At 54.2% G+C, this 16,407-nt stretch overlaps 1 protein-coding gene and 2 long non-coding RNA genes across 24 annotated transcripts in view; 2 read left to right on the forward strand and 1 right to left on the reverse strand.

The window, feature by feature from the left end:
• PDE9A (phosphodiesterase 9A) overlaps positions 1–16,407 on the reverse strand; it is a 119,158-nt gene that overhangs the window by 74,383 nt on the left and 28,368 nt on the right. For 4 of the 21 annotated variants that reach the window (XM_077994347.1, XM_077994353.1, XM_028844729.2 and 1 more), the window contains 2 exon segments: positions 12,090–12,160; positions 10,390–10,467 (listed from right to left, as the gene is read on the reverse strand). The exons of 8 other annotated variants lie outside the window; for them this stretch is intronic. In XM_077994347.1, coding sequence (XP_077850473.1) covers positions 10,390–10,467; positions 12,090–12,160 — 149 coding nt within the window. 21 annotated transcript variants of the gene reach the window in all.
• The window catches only part of LOC144339604 (uncharacterized), a 76,428-nt gene that overhangs the window by 39,101 nt on the left and 20,920 nt on the right, over positions 1–16,407 (forward strand). The window contains exon 2 of one of the 2 annotated variants that reach the window (XR_013414846.1): positions 10,822–10,967. This is a non-coding gene — a long non-coding RNA (uncharacterized LOC144339604). Of the gene's footprint in view, positions 1–10,821; positions 12,545–16,407 lie in introns of those variants that run through there. The other variant, XR_013414845.1, reaches the window with a different exon arrangement.
• LOC144339607 (uncharacterized) lies at positions 371–5,361 on the forward strand. The gene is made up of 3 exons (XR_013414850.1): positions 371–1,630; positions 2,119–3,782; positions 3,845–5,361. It is a non-coding gene; the product is annotated as an uncharacterized LOC144339607 (long non-coding RNA).

The raw sequence follows: 16,407 nt of genomic DNA on the forward strand, positions 1-16,407 counted from the left end.
TTAGCTCCTTTGACTGTTCTCAGCTTCCTTACTCAGATGAGTTTCAAGTATATCATTTAAATGATCAACTTCCTCTATAATGTTCATGTTTGGTCAATTAAATAAATGTCATGGGTACGACTGCCGATCACAGGTGCTGTATCGAGTTGGAAACGGCAGACTCTGGCAGCTGCCTGGACCCGTTCCAGCACCTGGCGGATGCAGGTGGCCTCCCTCTCTTTTGCCCTATTGAACTGATGGCGACCGTATCCCCCAAGTGACCAAGAGAGGATGGTGACAGTGATGACGTCGAAAATGCACTGGGATCTCCGTGATGCCACCCCCCATAATCATGAGGCCCAGTGTGACGGGGAGAGAATACTGGCTGTGCATACGACAGCCAAAACGTTTCTATCGCTGACACATGACGGCCTCTGGCCAAGGGGCAGGAAAAGACAGTGCAACCAATGGAACGGGTATAGACCAGGAACAGGCAGTGGCCAAGAGCAGTAAGAAAAAATCCACACAAGGGAGGCTGACCCCAGGGAGATGCTATTCCTTGACCCAGCAGTTTAGCAACATTTGGAAACCTGGAAAGAGAAGTGCTACAAGGACACAGGCTGGCAGACATCACAGGTGTTGCTGGTGGGGTGTGGGTTGCCACACCTTGGGGAAAACTGTGTGGCAATATCGGTTAAAATCCTTTGTCTCAGCAGATGAATTTAGGGAGGGATGTATCAGAATGAAACATCAGCACACAGGGAGACAGTCACATGTCATGTGTTCATGTCTTTGACTTGCTCATTCATTTGTTCACTTGCTGTACCCATTTCTTCCCGAGTGTCCACTGTGGTCAGGGGCAGGGGGGTTGAAAGAGCGTGCTCCACTGTGCGGTCTGGATGGTTCAGTCTGTGCATCTCTCCACAGGCAGGATAACACATTAGTGGCCCTATGGTGCCAGGGTCTGAATGTTGAGGTACCACCATCCCACATATAATGAAGCCCTCATCCCCAATGGGTAAGGTTAGGAGGTGGGGCCTTGGGAGGTGATTGGGTTTGGAGGAGTTCCTGAGGGTGAGGCCCACGTGATGGGATTGGTGTCCTTACAAGGGGCGAAGGCACCAGAGCTGTCTCTTGCTCTGCCTCATGAGGGCACAGTCAGAAGGCTGCTGTCCGCAAGCCAGGAAGAGAGGCCTCCCCAGGAACAGAACCTGCCACACCCTCATCTCGGACTTCAGCCTCCACACTCTGAGAAGTCAATGTCTAGCTGTTTAAGTTCAGACAGACTGAGATACTGGGGTGTCAGGTAGCTGTTAAGAAGATGAAGACAAGTGTGCAAGTATTTACCTGTGGGGCGCCTGTGACTCCTTACTAGGTAAAAACAAGTTACAGAGTGATATATAGAGAATGAGCTCATTTCTGGAAGAAGAAAGCACAGTGAATATGGAGGGGTATACACGCCAAGCCGTTAATGGTGACTAATTGGGGGTAATACATGTGGTTTGATGGTTACAGGTAACGTGGAAAATCTTTACAATTTTAAACACCAATCATGTGCAAAAATAAAACCTGTGTGGCACTGACCTCCCTGCGCTTTGGGCTCTTTGTCTGTAGGTTGGTGAGGCTGAGGTTCCCGGGAAAGCCGGGCACTGTGGACTTGCCAGCTGAGCCCAAGTGCTGGGGACTAGAGGGCCCTCTGTCCCCTCGACTCTCGCCTCACCCTATGAATGACCCCGCTCACACAGAACGTCAAGTGAGCCCACACCCTCTCGTCTCCCACCGTGTGCCTGCTTGGGCTCACGAGAGGCCCTGCCTCGAAAGGCCTTTTAGTGGCGGGTCATTTGGCACTGGAGGGCTCATTTCTCCCCAGAGACTCGGTTATCAGAGGCACTGGGCTTGAAGCGTGGCCCTAAGTGCAGAGCAGAGTCCTCCAAGCTCTGCAGGTGGAGACGGCACTCGGTCGTCATTGGGACTGGGGCCTCTCTAGCCTCCGATGCCTGTGCTTAGCTGGGCAAGTCCACGGTGCCTGGCTTTCCCAGGAACCTCAGCCTCACCGCCTTACAGACCCAGAGCCCAAGGCGTAAAGACGCCAGGTGCTTTGCTGATGGCCTCAGTGTGGCCAGTGAGGACCCGTGCCAGGGCTGCCTAGGAAGGGCCTGGACTGGGAGGACAGAGTGGAGGGTGGGCAGCAGAGAAGCCGGGTGTGCTGGGCTCCTCTCAGATCCTCCTTCCTTCCTCTTCTCAGTGTCTCTGCAGCTCCTGCCATGAGAGCAGCCATCGAGATGGTGCAGTGGGTGGAGGGGAAGCCAGAACTTGTGTGGGCAGCAGGAAGGGGCTTTCCCATCGCTCCTGCCATCCCTGGCTCCCCACTCCTCCCCATTTCTTCTCCCGCGCCTCCTCTGAGGGCAGCAAGGACTCTTCTCCTCCTTCCCCTGCCCCTTGTCCCTAGAAAATTAGTGCTGGAGGTGGGGGGCGGGTAGTGACACCAGGAGCAGAGAAGGGTTTCAGGAGGTGGGGCAGGGGCTGGAGGGAGAACAGCGTGGATCCCACACAGTGCCGGTGGGTACAGAGCCCAAGAGGCATGTCCAGCAACTTCTCCCACGCAAGAGACTCAGAGGAAGGTGCCCTGGGGACCTGACACAAAGACAGGCTTACCAAGACACTCTCCCTCGTGCAGGGGCACTGAGCCTGCTCATCCCCCCAAATGGAGCCCAGCCCTCTTCAAGCCCATTCAACCTATTCAGAGGTCAGCCTCTCCGAGGAGTCTGGTGAGCTGAGGGGAGGAGCGATCACAGCCACAATAGAGGGAAAAGCGGATGGACAGGGAGCCTCTGTGAATGCTCCAGGGGGCTGCAGAAACCTTCTGGCCCTTGGGCCCAAGATCCTTGGGTTGCATTTCTGGGCCACTCCAGATCAGTCTTGGCTCCCAGCTGCTGAATCCTTCGGTTTCTCAGGACCCGTTATGTTGCTCCCATGAATGAGTCAACTCTTGGCTCAGTCTCAGTGGAGCGGAATCTTCATCATGCTCTTCAACAACAAATTAACACAGGAAGCACCTCCTCTTTGGAAAGAATAAGCTTGCCTCGGGCTTCTACTGTATTTGTCTGTTTCTAACTGCCTGGGCTCTAAGACCTCTTTTAAAACCCATTTAATAGGAGGAGGAGGAGGCCTGGAGCCATTCTGGAATATAGAAAGCTTTTCTCTAAGCCAGAATGGCCAAGAATACTGGCCTTACACCCAGGGAGCTCATCCGGTGGAGAGTCACCCGCGGCACAACTTGGCTGAAACCGGGAACAAAAGGAGCAATGGTGCGTGTGGCATGGCACCGTCCTCTGGCCCTCTCCCCTCTGTATGTGTCTCATCACACACCCCACTTTCACTCACGCTTCTGAGACGTCTGATTTTCTCCTTCCACTGCATCTTGAAGCAGTAGTGACCGGGGAATGGAAGGGGTGTAGGGTTGTCAGGAAGCAAGGTCCATGTTAGCTGGACGCCAGGATCTCCAGAATGTTCCCAGATTGGAAAGGAAAATGACACCAGATGGCTCAGGGTCCCTCCAAGGAGGAATGCTGGAGCCTTATTTGATCACGGTTGGGCTATGACTTTTTATATTTGTTGGTCGTCAGGTTGTTTAGTCATCAATTATCTTTCTTGCCAGCTCTAAAAGGGAGTGGAAGGCAATCAGCCTATTTTCCATATTTTCCATGATGTAAATGTGTTCCAGGTTATTTCAAATGCCGGCCTGAGCATGCTCCAGATTGCACCAAACGACCAGCAGCATAGGAAGGGTTAGGCAGCTGCCAGTGAGCATGCTCCAGATTGCACCAAACGACCAGGAGCATAGGAAGGGTTAGGCAGCTGCCAGTGGATCCCCAGCCATAGGAGGGGCCTTTGGATTCGGGGCGGGGATAGGAAGACTGACAGTGTGCAGAGGGGGAATGTGCTTGGAGGTTTGCAGAAGGGGAGTGGCCGCTGGGCTGGGGTGGGCACTCCTGCAGCTCAGCAGATTGGAGACAAGTACATTATGGTGAATTGGGGCCAGACATCCCAATGCAGGGGGCTGGACAGTGTCCTGCGGCCAACAGGCCACTAGAGAACTCCATGTCGTGAGTGATGGGACGAAAGTGTGTTTGGAGCCTATTTTTCTGGAAGGTAGCAGGACTCACGAGAGAGATGACAGTGAGGGGTAACAGGAGGCAGAAACTGGGGAGCCCATCCGTGAGATGCGGTCCACACCAGGAGCTGGCCACCAAAATCTAAAGGATGGCGTTAAGGCAAGAAGTATTTTGAAAGAAAAATCCAATGCCACAATTCATTTGGTTTGGAATGAGGAGCAGAGAAGGAGCTAGAGTTTTAAGTTCTAAGAGGCCGGGCAACTGGCATTATCCCTTCTGATCAGGATGGAGGTGGTCTGTCAAGAGCCCTTGGAATTTGGAGATTTCATGAAATGCCCACCCTGTGGCTGTGAAACTGGGAGGAATCCAAGCAAACTAGATGCAACCAGCCGCCTGCAGGAATCCAAGCAAGTTAGATGCAACCAGCCGCCTGCAGGAATCCAAGCATGCTAGATGCAACCAGTTGCCTGCAGGAATCCAAGCATGCTAGATGCAACCAGTTGCCTGTAGGAATCCAAGCATGCTAGATGCAACCAGCTGCCTGCAGGAGAGCCTCCTCCAAAGACATGGTTCCTGGGCCTAAGGTTGGGGGGACAGTGGGGTGACCAAGTCTACATCAGGTCACTGCAGGTGTCTTCAGAAGTGGAGGAAGTTAAAGAGAGACACAACCTAACCAACCAACTAACCAACAACTGCTGACGTAGCTTCTGAGCTGGAGGGAGAGGGCTGCTGTCTGCTAGGAAGAAACAGAGTTTAGCCAGCATGTTTCAGCAAGGGAAGGCCCTGGGTCTGGTAGACATAAGTTCCTGGTCACCAGAGAGCTGGGTCAAGAGTGGTTTCTTAGGTTTTCCAGACCTTACATAAGCGGTTAGTTCCCAGACTGTGTGCTGGAATCACTTGCAGACCTTTTAAAAAAAATCTCTTAAAAATCTGGACTTAATTGGAGGGGTCTGGGCATCATCTGGTACCTTTTTAAAGATTCCTGGGAGGGCCGGGCGTGGTGGCTCAGGCCTGTAATCCCAGCACTTTGGGAGGCTGAGGTGGGCAGATCACCTGAGGTCGGGAGTTCAAGACCAGCCTGACCAACATGGAGAAACCATGTCTCTACTAAAAATACAAAATTAGCCAGGTGTGGTGGCGCATGCCTGTAATCCCAGCTACTCAGGAGGCTGAGGCAGGAGAATCCCTGGAGGTTGCGGTGAGCCAAGTTCGTGTCATTGCACTGCAGCCTGGGCAACAAGAAAAAAACTCTCAAAAAAAAAAAAAAGGATTCCTGGGTGGTTGCAGTCTGCAGCCAGGGTGGAAAGCCACTCTTTAGTTGAACTAGTTTACAGGGACTGGTCCGAATAAGAGCAGGCATGTGTGCTTAGGACGCCTGAAAGCACAAATGTACGGGCATGCGTCTTGCTATCAGGCATTCTCTGCAGGAGCTCAGGCACCTGTGTGGAAACCGGGGCAGTGAATTTCCAGGCCCCGTGGGTCACCGTGCAAGGTGGGGCTCTGAGCAGCCACCTGCCCAGCCTTCCCATGGCCCCTTTTCCACGCAACACCATAGTCACAGCACGAAAGTCAGCAAAGGATGCTGGCTCCCTCCTGGACATGTGGTGAGGGGATGGCTGCAACATGCTGCTGGGGGGCGGGAGAGAAATGCTGAGCATTCCCGAGGCCTCACAGGGTGGCTCTGGTGCAGAAAGAGTGCAAGGAGCAAGGAGTTTGGGCCCTGAAGCACATCTCTGAGGACGGCCGCTTGTTACCAGGCACCGAGTGGAAGAGAGGAAGAGCGGAGAAGCCAAGGAAGAGGCAGGGCCAAAAAAAAAAAGGCTGGTAACGTCACCTGCCGGAGAGGGAAGAGGGAAGGAAGCAGGAGAGAAAAGCCTTTGGGTCAGAGAGCATCAGTGGCGTGTCCCGGGCCAGCCTCGTCCTCACTGGGAACCTGCAGAAAGATTCTCGGGGCCTACGTCTGTCATGAACCAGAGACCGAGGGGAGCTCTGTGCTCCACCAAGCCCCCTGGGGATTCCGAAGCAGCTGTCTGAGAACTACTAGGTTGGAAGATTGGGGGAGGGTGAGGGGACAGCGACAGCTACAGAGCACAGGGGAGACCTCACACACCAGGAGCTGTGCCTCAGCACCGCTGACGTCCTGGGCCACATGTGTCATTGCTGTGGGCCTGCCCTGCGCGCTGTAGGATTCTGAGTGGCATCCCGGGTCTCCACCCATCAGATGCGAGTAGCAGCCCCTTACCCCTGGTGACATCCAGAAATGTCTCCAGACGTTGCCCTGCATCCCCGGAAACAAAGCTGCTCCGGGCAGTGCAGAGGGAGAGGTATGCATGAGCTGGACTGGTTCACTCCATCCCCCACTCAGTCCATCCTGCACCCAGCACGCCCCGCCTCATCTAGGGTCTGGAAATCCCGCAGAGAGCAAGGCGAAATTTCCTTCCTGCGAGAGACCATTCAGCGGGGCCAGCAGCAGTGAGAACCTCAAACAAGTCAGTGAGGTCACTTCAGACTGAGGCGCACACTGAGGGGAGGAAGCCAGCAATGTGCTGATGGTGATGGGGCTGGTGACTGTGGGTGGTCAGAGTGATGGGTCTGCGTGAATCTGGATGCTCATGGTGATGGGGCTGGTGACTCTGGATGGTGACACTGATGGGTCTGGGTGACTCTGGATGGTGATGGTGAAGGGGCTGGGTGACTTTGGATGGTGACACTGATGGGTCTGGGTGACTTTGGATAGTGATGGCGATGGGCTGGGTGACTTTGGATAGTGATGGTGATGGGCTGGGTGACTCTGGACGGTGATAAGGATGGGTCTGGAGGACTTTGGATGGTGATGGTGATGGGTCTGGGTGACTTTGGATGATGGTGAAGAGGCTGGTGACTGGATAGTGATGGTGATGGGCTGGGTGACTTTGGATGGTGATAGTGCTAGATGACTTTGGATAGTGATGGTGATGGGCTAGGTGACTCTGGATGGTGATGGTGATGGGTCTGGGTGACTTTGGATGGTGGTGGTGCTGGATGACTTTGGATAGGATGGTGACGGGTAGGTGATTTTGGATGGTGATGGGGCTGGTGACTTTGATGGTGATGGTGACAGGGTGGATAACTTTGGATGGTGATGGTGATAGGTCTGGATGACGCTGGATGGTGATGGTGATGGTCTGGGTGACTCCTGATGGTGATGGTGACAGGATGGGTGACTGGATGGTGATGGTGACGGGCTGGGTGACTCTGGATGGTGATGGTGATGGGTCTGGGTGACTTTGGATGGTGATGGTGATGGGCTGGGTGACTTTGGATGGTGATGGTAATGGGCTGGGTGACTGTGGATGGTGCTTAAAGCAGGTGGCTGCTCTGGCAACTAGCGGCTGAGCAGAAGCTGGTTCTGCAGAGCTGGGAAGGCAGGGTCCTGTGGGCTGAGCATGGTGCAGGTGTGGGGACAGCGGATAAGTTGGAGAAGTTGGTAGGGCATAGGTTGGCAGGGCCCAGATTGGCAGGCCACCACAGAGAAGGAGGTGTCCTACCAGGTTGAACCTGGCAGCTGTGTGGGAGAGGCAGGCTGGAGGCAGGGAGGTCAGAGCTCAGTGAGGCCTGGACCTAACTGTGGAGAGGGAATGGAAGAAGGCACAAAGGAGATGGGGGTGCAGGAGGATGCAGGCACCAGCCTCGGGACAAATACAGCCACATCTCAGCACGTGCCACCCCCAGCCACGATCAGTTTGTAATGAGAGAGGAGAGTCTTTTCTCTCCTCCCCACCATGTCTATGCCTATATCCACACCCACAATCATAGCTAGGGTATCCGTAGCTCTTTCTATTCCCAGAGTCACATTATCTAGATCACATCCACATTGGTGTCTAGATCTGTTTCTGCAGCACCCATACCCGGTTAGATCTACACCCTATGCATCTATCTATATCCTCATCCATATCTATCTTCATCTTCTCCATCTACATCCTCATCTGCGTCCACCTCTATCTTCTCCATCTCCACTGCTCCCCTCTCCATGCCCACTGCCATGTCCATATCACCGTAACTCATCTGTCGCTGTCTCTTTATCAGAAAGGCATGCATTTTGGCATCTCAGCAGACAGCTTCCAGACATTTGGGCTCTTTGGGCTCAGGAGGGCTTTTGTCTGGTGTGTCTGATACTTTCTCTTGTTAATAAGGCACCTGGGGCCAGAGAATTAGAAGGGTCAAGGCGGGCTTCTCCTATTTCCCGCCCAGTTTAAATGTCTCTGCATGCTGTTTCAAATGAGTTCAGGAAAACAAAGAGGTTTCTCTCAGAGACCCAGCTGGCACGGACAAGGTGCTGGTCTCTGTGAAATCCCCTCTGAGAGATCATTTTAGTCTTGTGGGTGTTGGCAGGACGGGTCACTCAGTGACTTCACTTCTGAGTGAGACCCCCCAGGCTGGAGCTGGTCCCCGGTGAGGCTGACAAGACGCTCACTGGAGTCTCCGGGGAGCCAATTAGCTCCAACTGCACCTTCCGGGGAGTCTGGAAGCCAAGAGTCAGAGCCAGACGGTGTGGGGCAGAAGATGGGCATCCTGGCTAGGGCAGGGGGGAGATTAATGGGCACAGTCAGATGGGAGGAGCTCGGCTGAGGCCTCAAGGTGACAGGGAGGACGGCTGACCAGGACAGCTCTGGACATGTCCACTGGGACCTCGCTGAGGGGGATGGCACTGGCCACGCCCACCAAGGCCTCACTGACCAGGACAGTGCTGGCCATATCCACTGGGCACTGGGACTTCGCTGAAGGGGATGGCGCTGGCCATGTCCACTGGGGCCTCGCTGAGGGGGACGGCGCTGGCCATGTCCACTGGGATCTCGCTGAGGGGGATAAGGCTGGCCATGTCCACCGGGACCTCACTGAGGGGGACGGCGCTGGTCATGTCCACTGGGGCCTCGCTGAGGGGGACGGCGCTGGCCATGTCCACTGGGATCTCGCTGAGGGGGATAAGGCTGGCCATGTCCACCGGGACCTCACTGAGGGGGACGGCGCTGGCCATGTCCACTGGGGCCTCGCTGAGGGGGACGGCGCTGGCCACGTCCACAGGGATCTCGCTGAGGGGGATGAGGCTGGCCACGTCCACCAGGACCTCACTGAGGGGGACGGCGCTGGCCACGTCCACTGGGATCTCGCTGAGGGGGATGAGGCTGGCCATGTCCACTGGGACCTCACTGAGGGGGACGGTGCTGACCACGTCCACTGGGACCTCACTGAGGGGGACGGTGCTGACCATGTCCACAGGGGCCTCACTGACCAGGACAGCGCTGGCCAAGTCCACCGGGGTCTCATTGAGTGGGACGGTGCTGGCCATGTCCACCGGGACCTCGTTGAGGAGGACAGTGCTGGCCACGTCCACCGGGACCATGCTGAGGAGGATGGCGCTGGCCACATCCACTGGGGCCTCGCTGACACAAGAGTCTCCCTGACACGCACTTTCTCCTGTGGGCTCAGAGCTGGCCATGGGTCAGCTGGGCAGGACACCCTGATGACCAGATTGACAAGTGTCCCATCGCATCTACTGAGTCCCTTGGAGGCTCAGTGAGCCCCAATCTGGGAGGAACAGAGGACACCAGAGAGGGGTCCTGAGGTCGCACACCCCAGCTCACCTGTTCCCTCGCCTCATGAGAAAATCTAAGTTCCACTTTGCCCAGCCACAAGGAGCAGTGGAGGCTGCTGGGGTCTCCCCGGGTCACCAGGCACAGGGGCAGGTCACTGACCTGAGAGCCCCTGCTCCGTGTCCTTCTTGGGCCACACACCGCTGGCTTGACCTAGGTCACAGACATTCAAGGAGACTTTCACTGGCCTCTCCTCTTGACTTCCTCGGCCTCATCCCCGCCCCTTCTGTGCATAGACCCTCCCGCAGGCATCACTTTATGAACACAGAGACCAGCCCCAAGTGGTTAACACGAAATGTCCCCAGGGGCTCTGTAGGGAATCTCCCGTGGTCCTTCCTGGGGTTACGTGGGGATCCCGGGGCCTGGCTCTGCAGCTCTCGGCTCACCCTCCTGGGCCTCAGTTTCCCCTCTGTACAATGCCTCCTCCTGTTGAGAAGCAGGTGCAGAGCCATGGCTGCAATTGTTATCTTGGAACGTGCCCAGCTCCTCTGCAGGGGAACACGAGGAGTCAAGACTCCTTCACACTCGCTCCTACCTTCACCCTCCATCTCTGCTGTCAATTCACACCTTCCTGCAGAAGCACATTTACAAAATCACAGAAAGCCTCCCATGTCAAGGAGAGAAGTGCCAGACACACCCCGAGGAACGTGGCCGGAGCCTCTTACCGTTCTGAATTCGCGGGCATGGTGGGGTCGATGGAGACCATGGCATCGTCAGTGGTCAGCAGGGAGATGGTCGTGTTCCTGGAAAACACACCCAAGCCCGTGTTTTCGCCCACAGCGTGCTCTGGGACGTACACTTGAATGTACACATGGGGCCAGACAACCAGGACAGTCCCGGGACCAGCCTGGCCAAAGTGCGGTAGGATGGGAAGGGTGGGAAGCTGTCCCCAGGCCTTTGAGATTCTGTTTGTAAATGAAATTAAGCAGTTGTGTATAACCCTAAGTGTGTGTAGATGCTGAAATACTTTAAAATGGGAATTGGAGCTAGTCTACTTTTTTGAGTTGGGAGATTTTTTTTTTAAACCTGTGGTAAAATAGGAACTAACATTTATATCAGCAGATGACGAATTCATAGTTTTGTCTTTCCACTTCCAGTACCTTTGGGAGTCCATCTGAACTGCACAACTGTCTCCTACAAAATCGTTTTAAATGGTTAGGATGAGTCTTCCTCCAACCTCACATCTTCTGGGACCTCTTGCATGCTGTGTCACCTTGACCAAGTTACTCTCTGATCTTCAGTGGTAAGTTGTTAAAATCTGTGCAATAGAGGTGATACGCGAATCCCAGGGATGCTCTATGGAATAATGTGTCTATATATTTATTTATTTATCGGCACAGTGCTTCACATACGGTGCCCAACGATGCCCCAGACCATGGGCTACTTTTGCTGCTAAAACTGCCATTTGCTGCACTTTCAGACATGTAATTTCATCTCCATTTTCTCACCTGTCTGTGAAAAACTTCAATTGCCCTTCTCTACCTCCGTCCTAACTTTAAAGTTAATCCTCGAGACAAAGCTACTGCTGCTCACCCTTTATAATCAGAAAGTTTGCTGATAATTAGAAAATCCACTGGTTGGAACACACTGTTGATTTAGGACATTAACTCCTGGGGGACTCTGAGGGCTCGATAAGGCAGATCACTGGTCTTTTCAACCCATTTCTGAAGTCAGCCTTTCACCCAGTGTTGATCTGGGTCAAGCCCCCTGGGCAGAAAAGGCACCTATGGGTGATGTGGGGCTAGGGACAAACTCACACACAGTGACCCCGCTTTCTCCAAAAGTGAATGAAGAAGTGAGAGGAAAAAACCCACACTCTTTTGTATGTATTTATTTATTTTGAGGCAGAGTCTTGCTCTGCTGCCCAGGCTGGAATGCAATGGCATGATCTCAGCTCTCTGCAACATCTGCCTCCAGGGTGCAAGCAATTCTCCTGCCTCAGCCTCCCAAGTAGCTGGATTACAGGTGCGTGCCACCACGCCCGGCTAATTTTTGTATTTTTAGTAGAGAGGAGGTTTCACCACATTGGCCAGGCTGGTCTCGAACTCCTGACCTCAGGTGATCCGCCCACCTCGGCCTCCCAAAGTGCTGGGATTAGAGGCATGAGCCACCACACCCGGCAGAAAAACCCACACCCCTTGGAGGGCGGTTCTGTTTAATTCAGCCGGACGGTTTCCTCCGTGTGGACACGGCCATCACTTGTGCAGGCAGAGAGACCCGGAGGGCGCCGAGCCTCCTTCGGGATTCTGCGCATTGATTGATTTCAAAGAGTCCCTTGTAGCAGGCGGGTCCCTCGGGCCCTTCTGCGCCTCTTCCTGCCCCTCCCAGGCATCCTGAAAAGGCAGAGCCCGCAGCGCGCACTCACCGAGGCAGGCCGGTGGCGATGCAGAACAGGTCCATGATGTCGCTGGAGTTGCAGTACTTGCTGAAGATCACCTGCAAAACAGAAGCGCGGTGAGGCGGCAGCGAGGGCGGCGGGTCCCCCTGGAGATGTGAGAGGCCATGTGCTTCTGCTCCAGCTCCAACCTGAAGGTTCATTCTGAAAAGAAAAACTGTGACCCTAGGCACTGGAAAGTCACAGGCTCATCTTTTCATTCGGTTGATACATACGGGTGGTGAAAAATGTCATTGTTGCGTTCAGTGGAAAGAGATGCGAAAAATACAGCGACCCCCCTTGCCCACACGCCTGTCAGTGACATAGTTATGGAGATGGCGCATCCCTTGGAAGGGGCCAGGCAGGACTGACCACCTGGGGTCAACACTCGCTGGGCACCAGGTCTTCAAGTATCTCATGGGGGCCATTCTGTAAATAAAATAAAATTCAAGTTCATTAACTTAAAAAAAAAAAAAAAAAAAAAAAAGGCCGGGCACGGTGGCTCACGCCTGTAATCCCAGCACTTTGGGAAGCTGAGGCGGGCGATCACCTGAGATCAGGAGTTCCAGACCAGCCTGGCCAACATGGTGAAACTCCATCTCTACTAAACATACAAAAAATTAGCCGGGCATTGTGGCAGGCGCCTGTAGTCCCAGCTACTTGGGAGGCTTAGGCAGGAGAATAGCTTGAACCTGGGAGACCAAGGTTGCAGTGAGCCGAGATCGCGCCACTGCACTCCAGCCTAGGCAACAAGAGTGAAACTCCATCTAAAAAAAAAGAAAAAAAAAATGCCTTTCGGTATTTGGGGACTGAGGGACAAAGGCTGAATGATGAAGTCAAAGAGGGGAATCACATCACGACAGAACCGCTGAGGATCCTGGACGCCCGCAGTGAAATTGGCTCCTGCAGAGAAACAGGACCTCTGCACAGGATGGCCGCGCTCACCCCCAGTACCATCCGGGCTGCGGTGGAAACGCCGGGTTGGCATCCACATCTTTTGTCCAAGTGGTCCCGGCTCTCAGGGAGAAGTCTCAGCTCTCAGGGAGGGGGCATTTCGAGCTCGGTGAGGGTGGGGCTTCTCCAGGGCTGGCAGAGCATGGAACAGGCCACGCCCAGGCCCCGCCTTCATCGCAGTGGATGCCCCTGGACAGTTTCCCCGGCTCCTGGCTGCCAATGCAGCTTTTCTTTCCAGCACAAGTCCCTGGCGTGGGGGAAACGCAGGCCTGGGAAGATGGTTATTTTTCGGTGCCCAGTGCACCATTTTTTTTTTTAAAGCTAAGATTAGTTTTCTTTTTTCTTTACTTAGAAACAGTGAAATATAGAAAACAGATTTTTTTTTTTCTGTGACTAACACCATTTCCTGTGGGCTGCTGAACTGGCAACAATAAGACAGTAAACAGCACCTCGCCTTGCCCGTTATCCCCACTGGTATCTGCCCCAGGGGTGATGATCGGTCAAAGGTAGCCTGTGTCATTGAGTGGTTCCTGACGTCTGTGGCATTGGCTGTATCCCCGGCTGCCTATGCAGCTCGGTCCTGGCCATGCTTGTATGGGTGCAGTAGCCCCTTCAGCAGCCCCCACTTTGGCCTTGCCGTTTTCCCCACATCCTCCTTTGCAGAACTCTGCTGGCTCCTCCCAGAGCTCCCTCCTCCGGGATGTGCTTCTTCTCCCACGTCCTGGTTCCCGGCCTCATGTGCAGAGGCTGCTTCTCCCAACCCCACTGCCGAGGAGTCCTGCGCTTGGCCGGGTGCCAGACCCTCACTTCCACCACGACACCATCCTCAGCCCGAGTCACAGTCCACGCCGTGGTCTCCCAGGCTATGCCGTGGAGTTGTTGCGTGGCAGAGCCCGGGCTGGGGTCGTGGCCATTTTCCCACCAAGACAGGACAAAAAGTGGTTCCCACGTGGGCCCCTGTGTGACTCCCTTTCTCCTGGTGTGGCGGGCTTACTTTGGGGGTCTACAGACCCCGGTCTGCAGAGGGCAGGGGTGGAAGAAGAGGAAGGCAAGAAGGACTCTTTCTGTAAACATTCTGGATCTGGAGCTTCTGGAGAAGCAGGATGCGGTTTGCAAGGGGCCGGCTAAGGAGCTCGATGTTCTTCAAAGTGTGCCTCTGGCCCCAGCTCAGGGATTCCCACGCAGTGGGTCTGAGTTGGGCCCCGGGAATCTGCGTTAACTTCTACTGGGGTTCTTGGATTAGAAGCCACTGCTCAAAGATGTGTTTGTAGGGTGTCTCCCTCAGATGAGAGGGGTAGTCCTGCAGGAGGCGGGGGGCCCTGTGGTCCCTGTGCTCCAACCTGGGTGGCCGCAGCAAATGACCCCTTGATAAAGTCCTCGCCCCACCCCTCCCCACTGGGCGCTTCTCTTTGTGCGCACGAAGGCACCACATCCTGTCCCAGCCCCTCGGAGTGCACGGGGGATGATCTTTGAGTTAAATTCTCTCAAGACACATCTGGCAAGACCAACTCATATCATGGCTTCTTGGGGCTGGCTTGAAGGGGGTGCATCTACCAGCAAGATCTCAAAAGGTGAGGGGAGGATGATTATGGAATCACAGTCTCTTGGGACCGGGGAGGCTCGTCTGACTTTACTCAGAAGGGAAGTGGCTTTGCCAAGGGCACTGGGCTCATGGGCCTGGGGCTTCCTCATCTCAGGAGCGTGGGGCCAGGGCGTGAGGCCAGGCGGCCCAGGGGGATCCTTGACTGCTTCTCACTCCTGGAAACCTCAACTCAACTTCTTTGAACCTAAATTTCCTCTGCTGTAAAATGGGCCAAAAAAGGGGCGGCTGTCATCTACAGACGCTTTAACTCCGATGCCTCTCCAGAAGGTTCTGCACCCAGCTGGAGGCCAGAGCTTGTGATTCAGTGCAGAAGCTTCCAGCCCCATGGAAAAGGACTGCAGTAAGCACCTCCAATGACTGACCCCCAAGCGCAGACTCCTGGGGACAGCTTCTGATGGCTTTGCTCGGATGATATTCGGACCCTGCCAGTGGGCTGCCCAGGGCTTCCAGGGCTCTTTTCAGTAGAGGAACATCCGGCTTCATGAGCCTGCAACCCAGGAGCCAGTGGAGAATCCATTACAGACCCCTGAGTGGAATGAGTGAGGAACGCTTTACTGTTGGACTTTCCGGCTCTGTCAGGAAGCCCTTTCCTTGTCTTCTCAAGCTATCAGTAACCTTTAACGACCTAGATTTTTTGTAAACTGAAATGAGTAATTTTTAAGTGATATCTGATTTTCACCATCTGCTCTCCTTCCTCCCCAAATTCAAACTTTTAGGAAGGCTTTACTTTTTGTGGCAATATCTGCAAAGGTTCCGGAAGGATCTGTCCTCCTTCTTGCCAGGATATAATTGGGGAAGGTTTATGCAACCGCGCCTGGGCCTGAAAGACGTGTGTGAGAACGACACTTATTTGCTGGGCTGTGACCACTCTTAAGGGGCCGAGAGTGACTGTACAGCATCCACGCCCACAAAGTCCCCTGGGGGAGGGCAGGGGCTCGCAGGGTCGCAGCCTCCAAGCTGGGAAAAAAGGCTGCACTCTGGCAGGCCAGGGTTTTGGATTATCATGGGGCCCTTGAGAAGAGAGGGTTTATCAAATTTATAAGTACTGCAGGTGAAATCTGGAGGACAGCTTTTTGTGTTTGGTTTCCTAACCTCAGGATAGCAAATAACAGAGGCTTTTAAAGTACAACTATGAGGTCTTCCAGCAAAACAAACCGAAAAAGGCCTGTATGGCATGGTGGCACTCTTGCCACCTCTGTGCAAGCAAGGATGCCACACCTAGGGGGACCAGCCTTATTCTGCCATCCAGAATAATCTCTCTTTGAGATTATGTTGGACAAAAGGCGGGGAGGCTATCAGGAAATTTGGAATAAGCACAAAAGTTGACACTGGCTGTCTCCACTGGAGAATACAGCTGCATCCGTTTGAAGTCCATTTCAACATTCCTGCACTCCTTACACATTTAGGGTTCTTGGATTTCTCTTTTGAACTGGTTGCACCTTCTTACCAGTTCCCATTCAATTCATCATTTCAGTAAAAATGTTTGACACACGGTCATTTTAGATCTGGATGAGAGGCATGACTTCAGCTTTTGCTGTTCACTCGTCTCCAGCGGTTCCAAAGCGGCTGCGAGTCTGGGCATGAGGCGTGAGCCCTAGGGATGGGGGCTGGGACAGTCATGTTCTTCGCTGGTGTGAGAAGCACCCAGCCTGATGCTGCTCCTGACGGTGGGAGGCCAGCCCGGCTGCAGCTTCAGACCACAGGAGGACCCCCAGGCTGCCTCATCAGGAGGCCATAGGGCTTCCTGACCAC

This window comes from Macaca mulatta, chromosome 3 (genome assembly GCF_049350105.2).
Source record: "Macaca mulatta isolate MMU2019108-1 chromosome 3, T2T-MMU8v2.0, whole genome shotgun sequence".
Lineage (NCBI taxonomy): Eukaryota > Metazoa > Chordata > Mammalia > Primates > Cercopithecidae > Macaca > Macaca mulatta.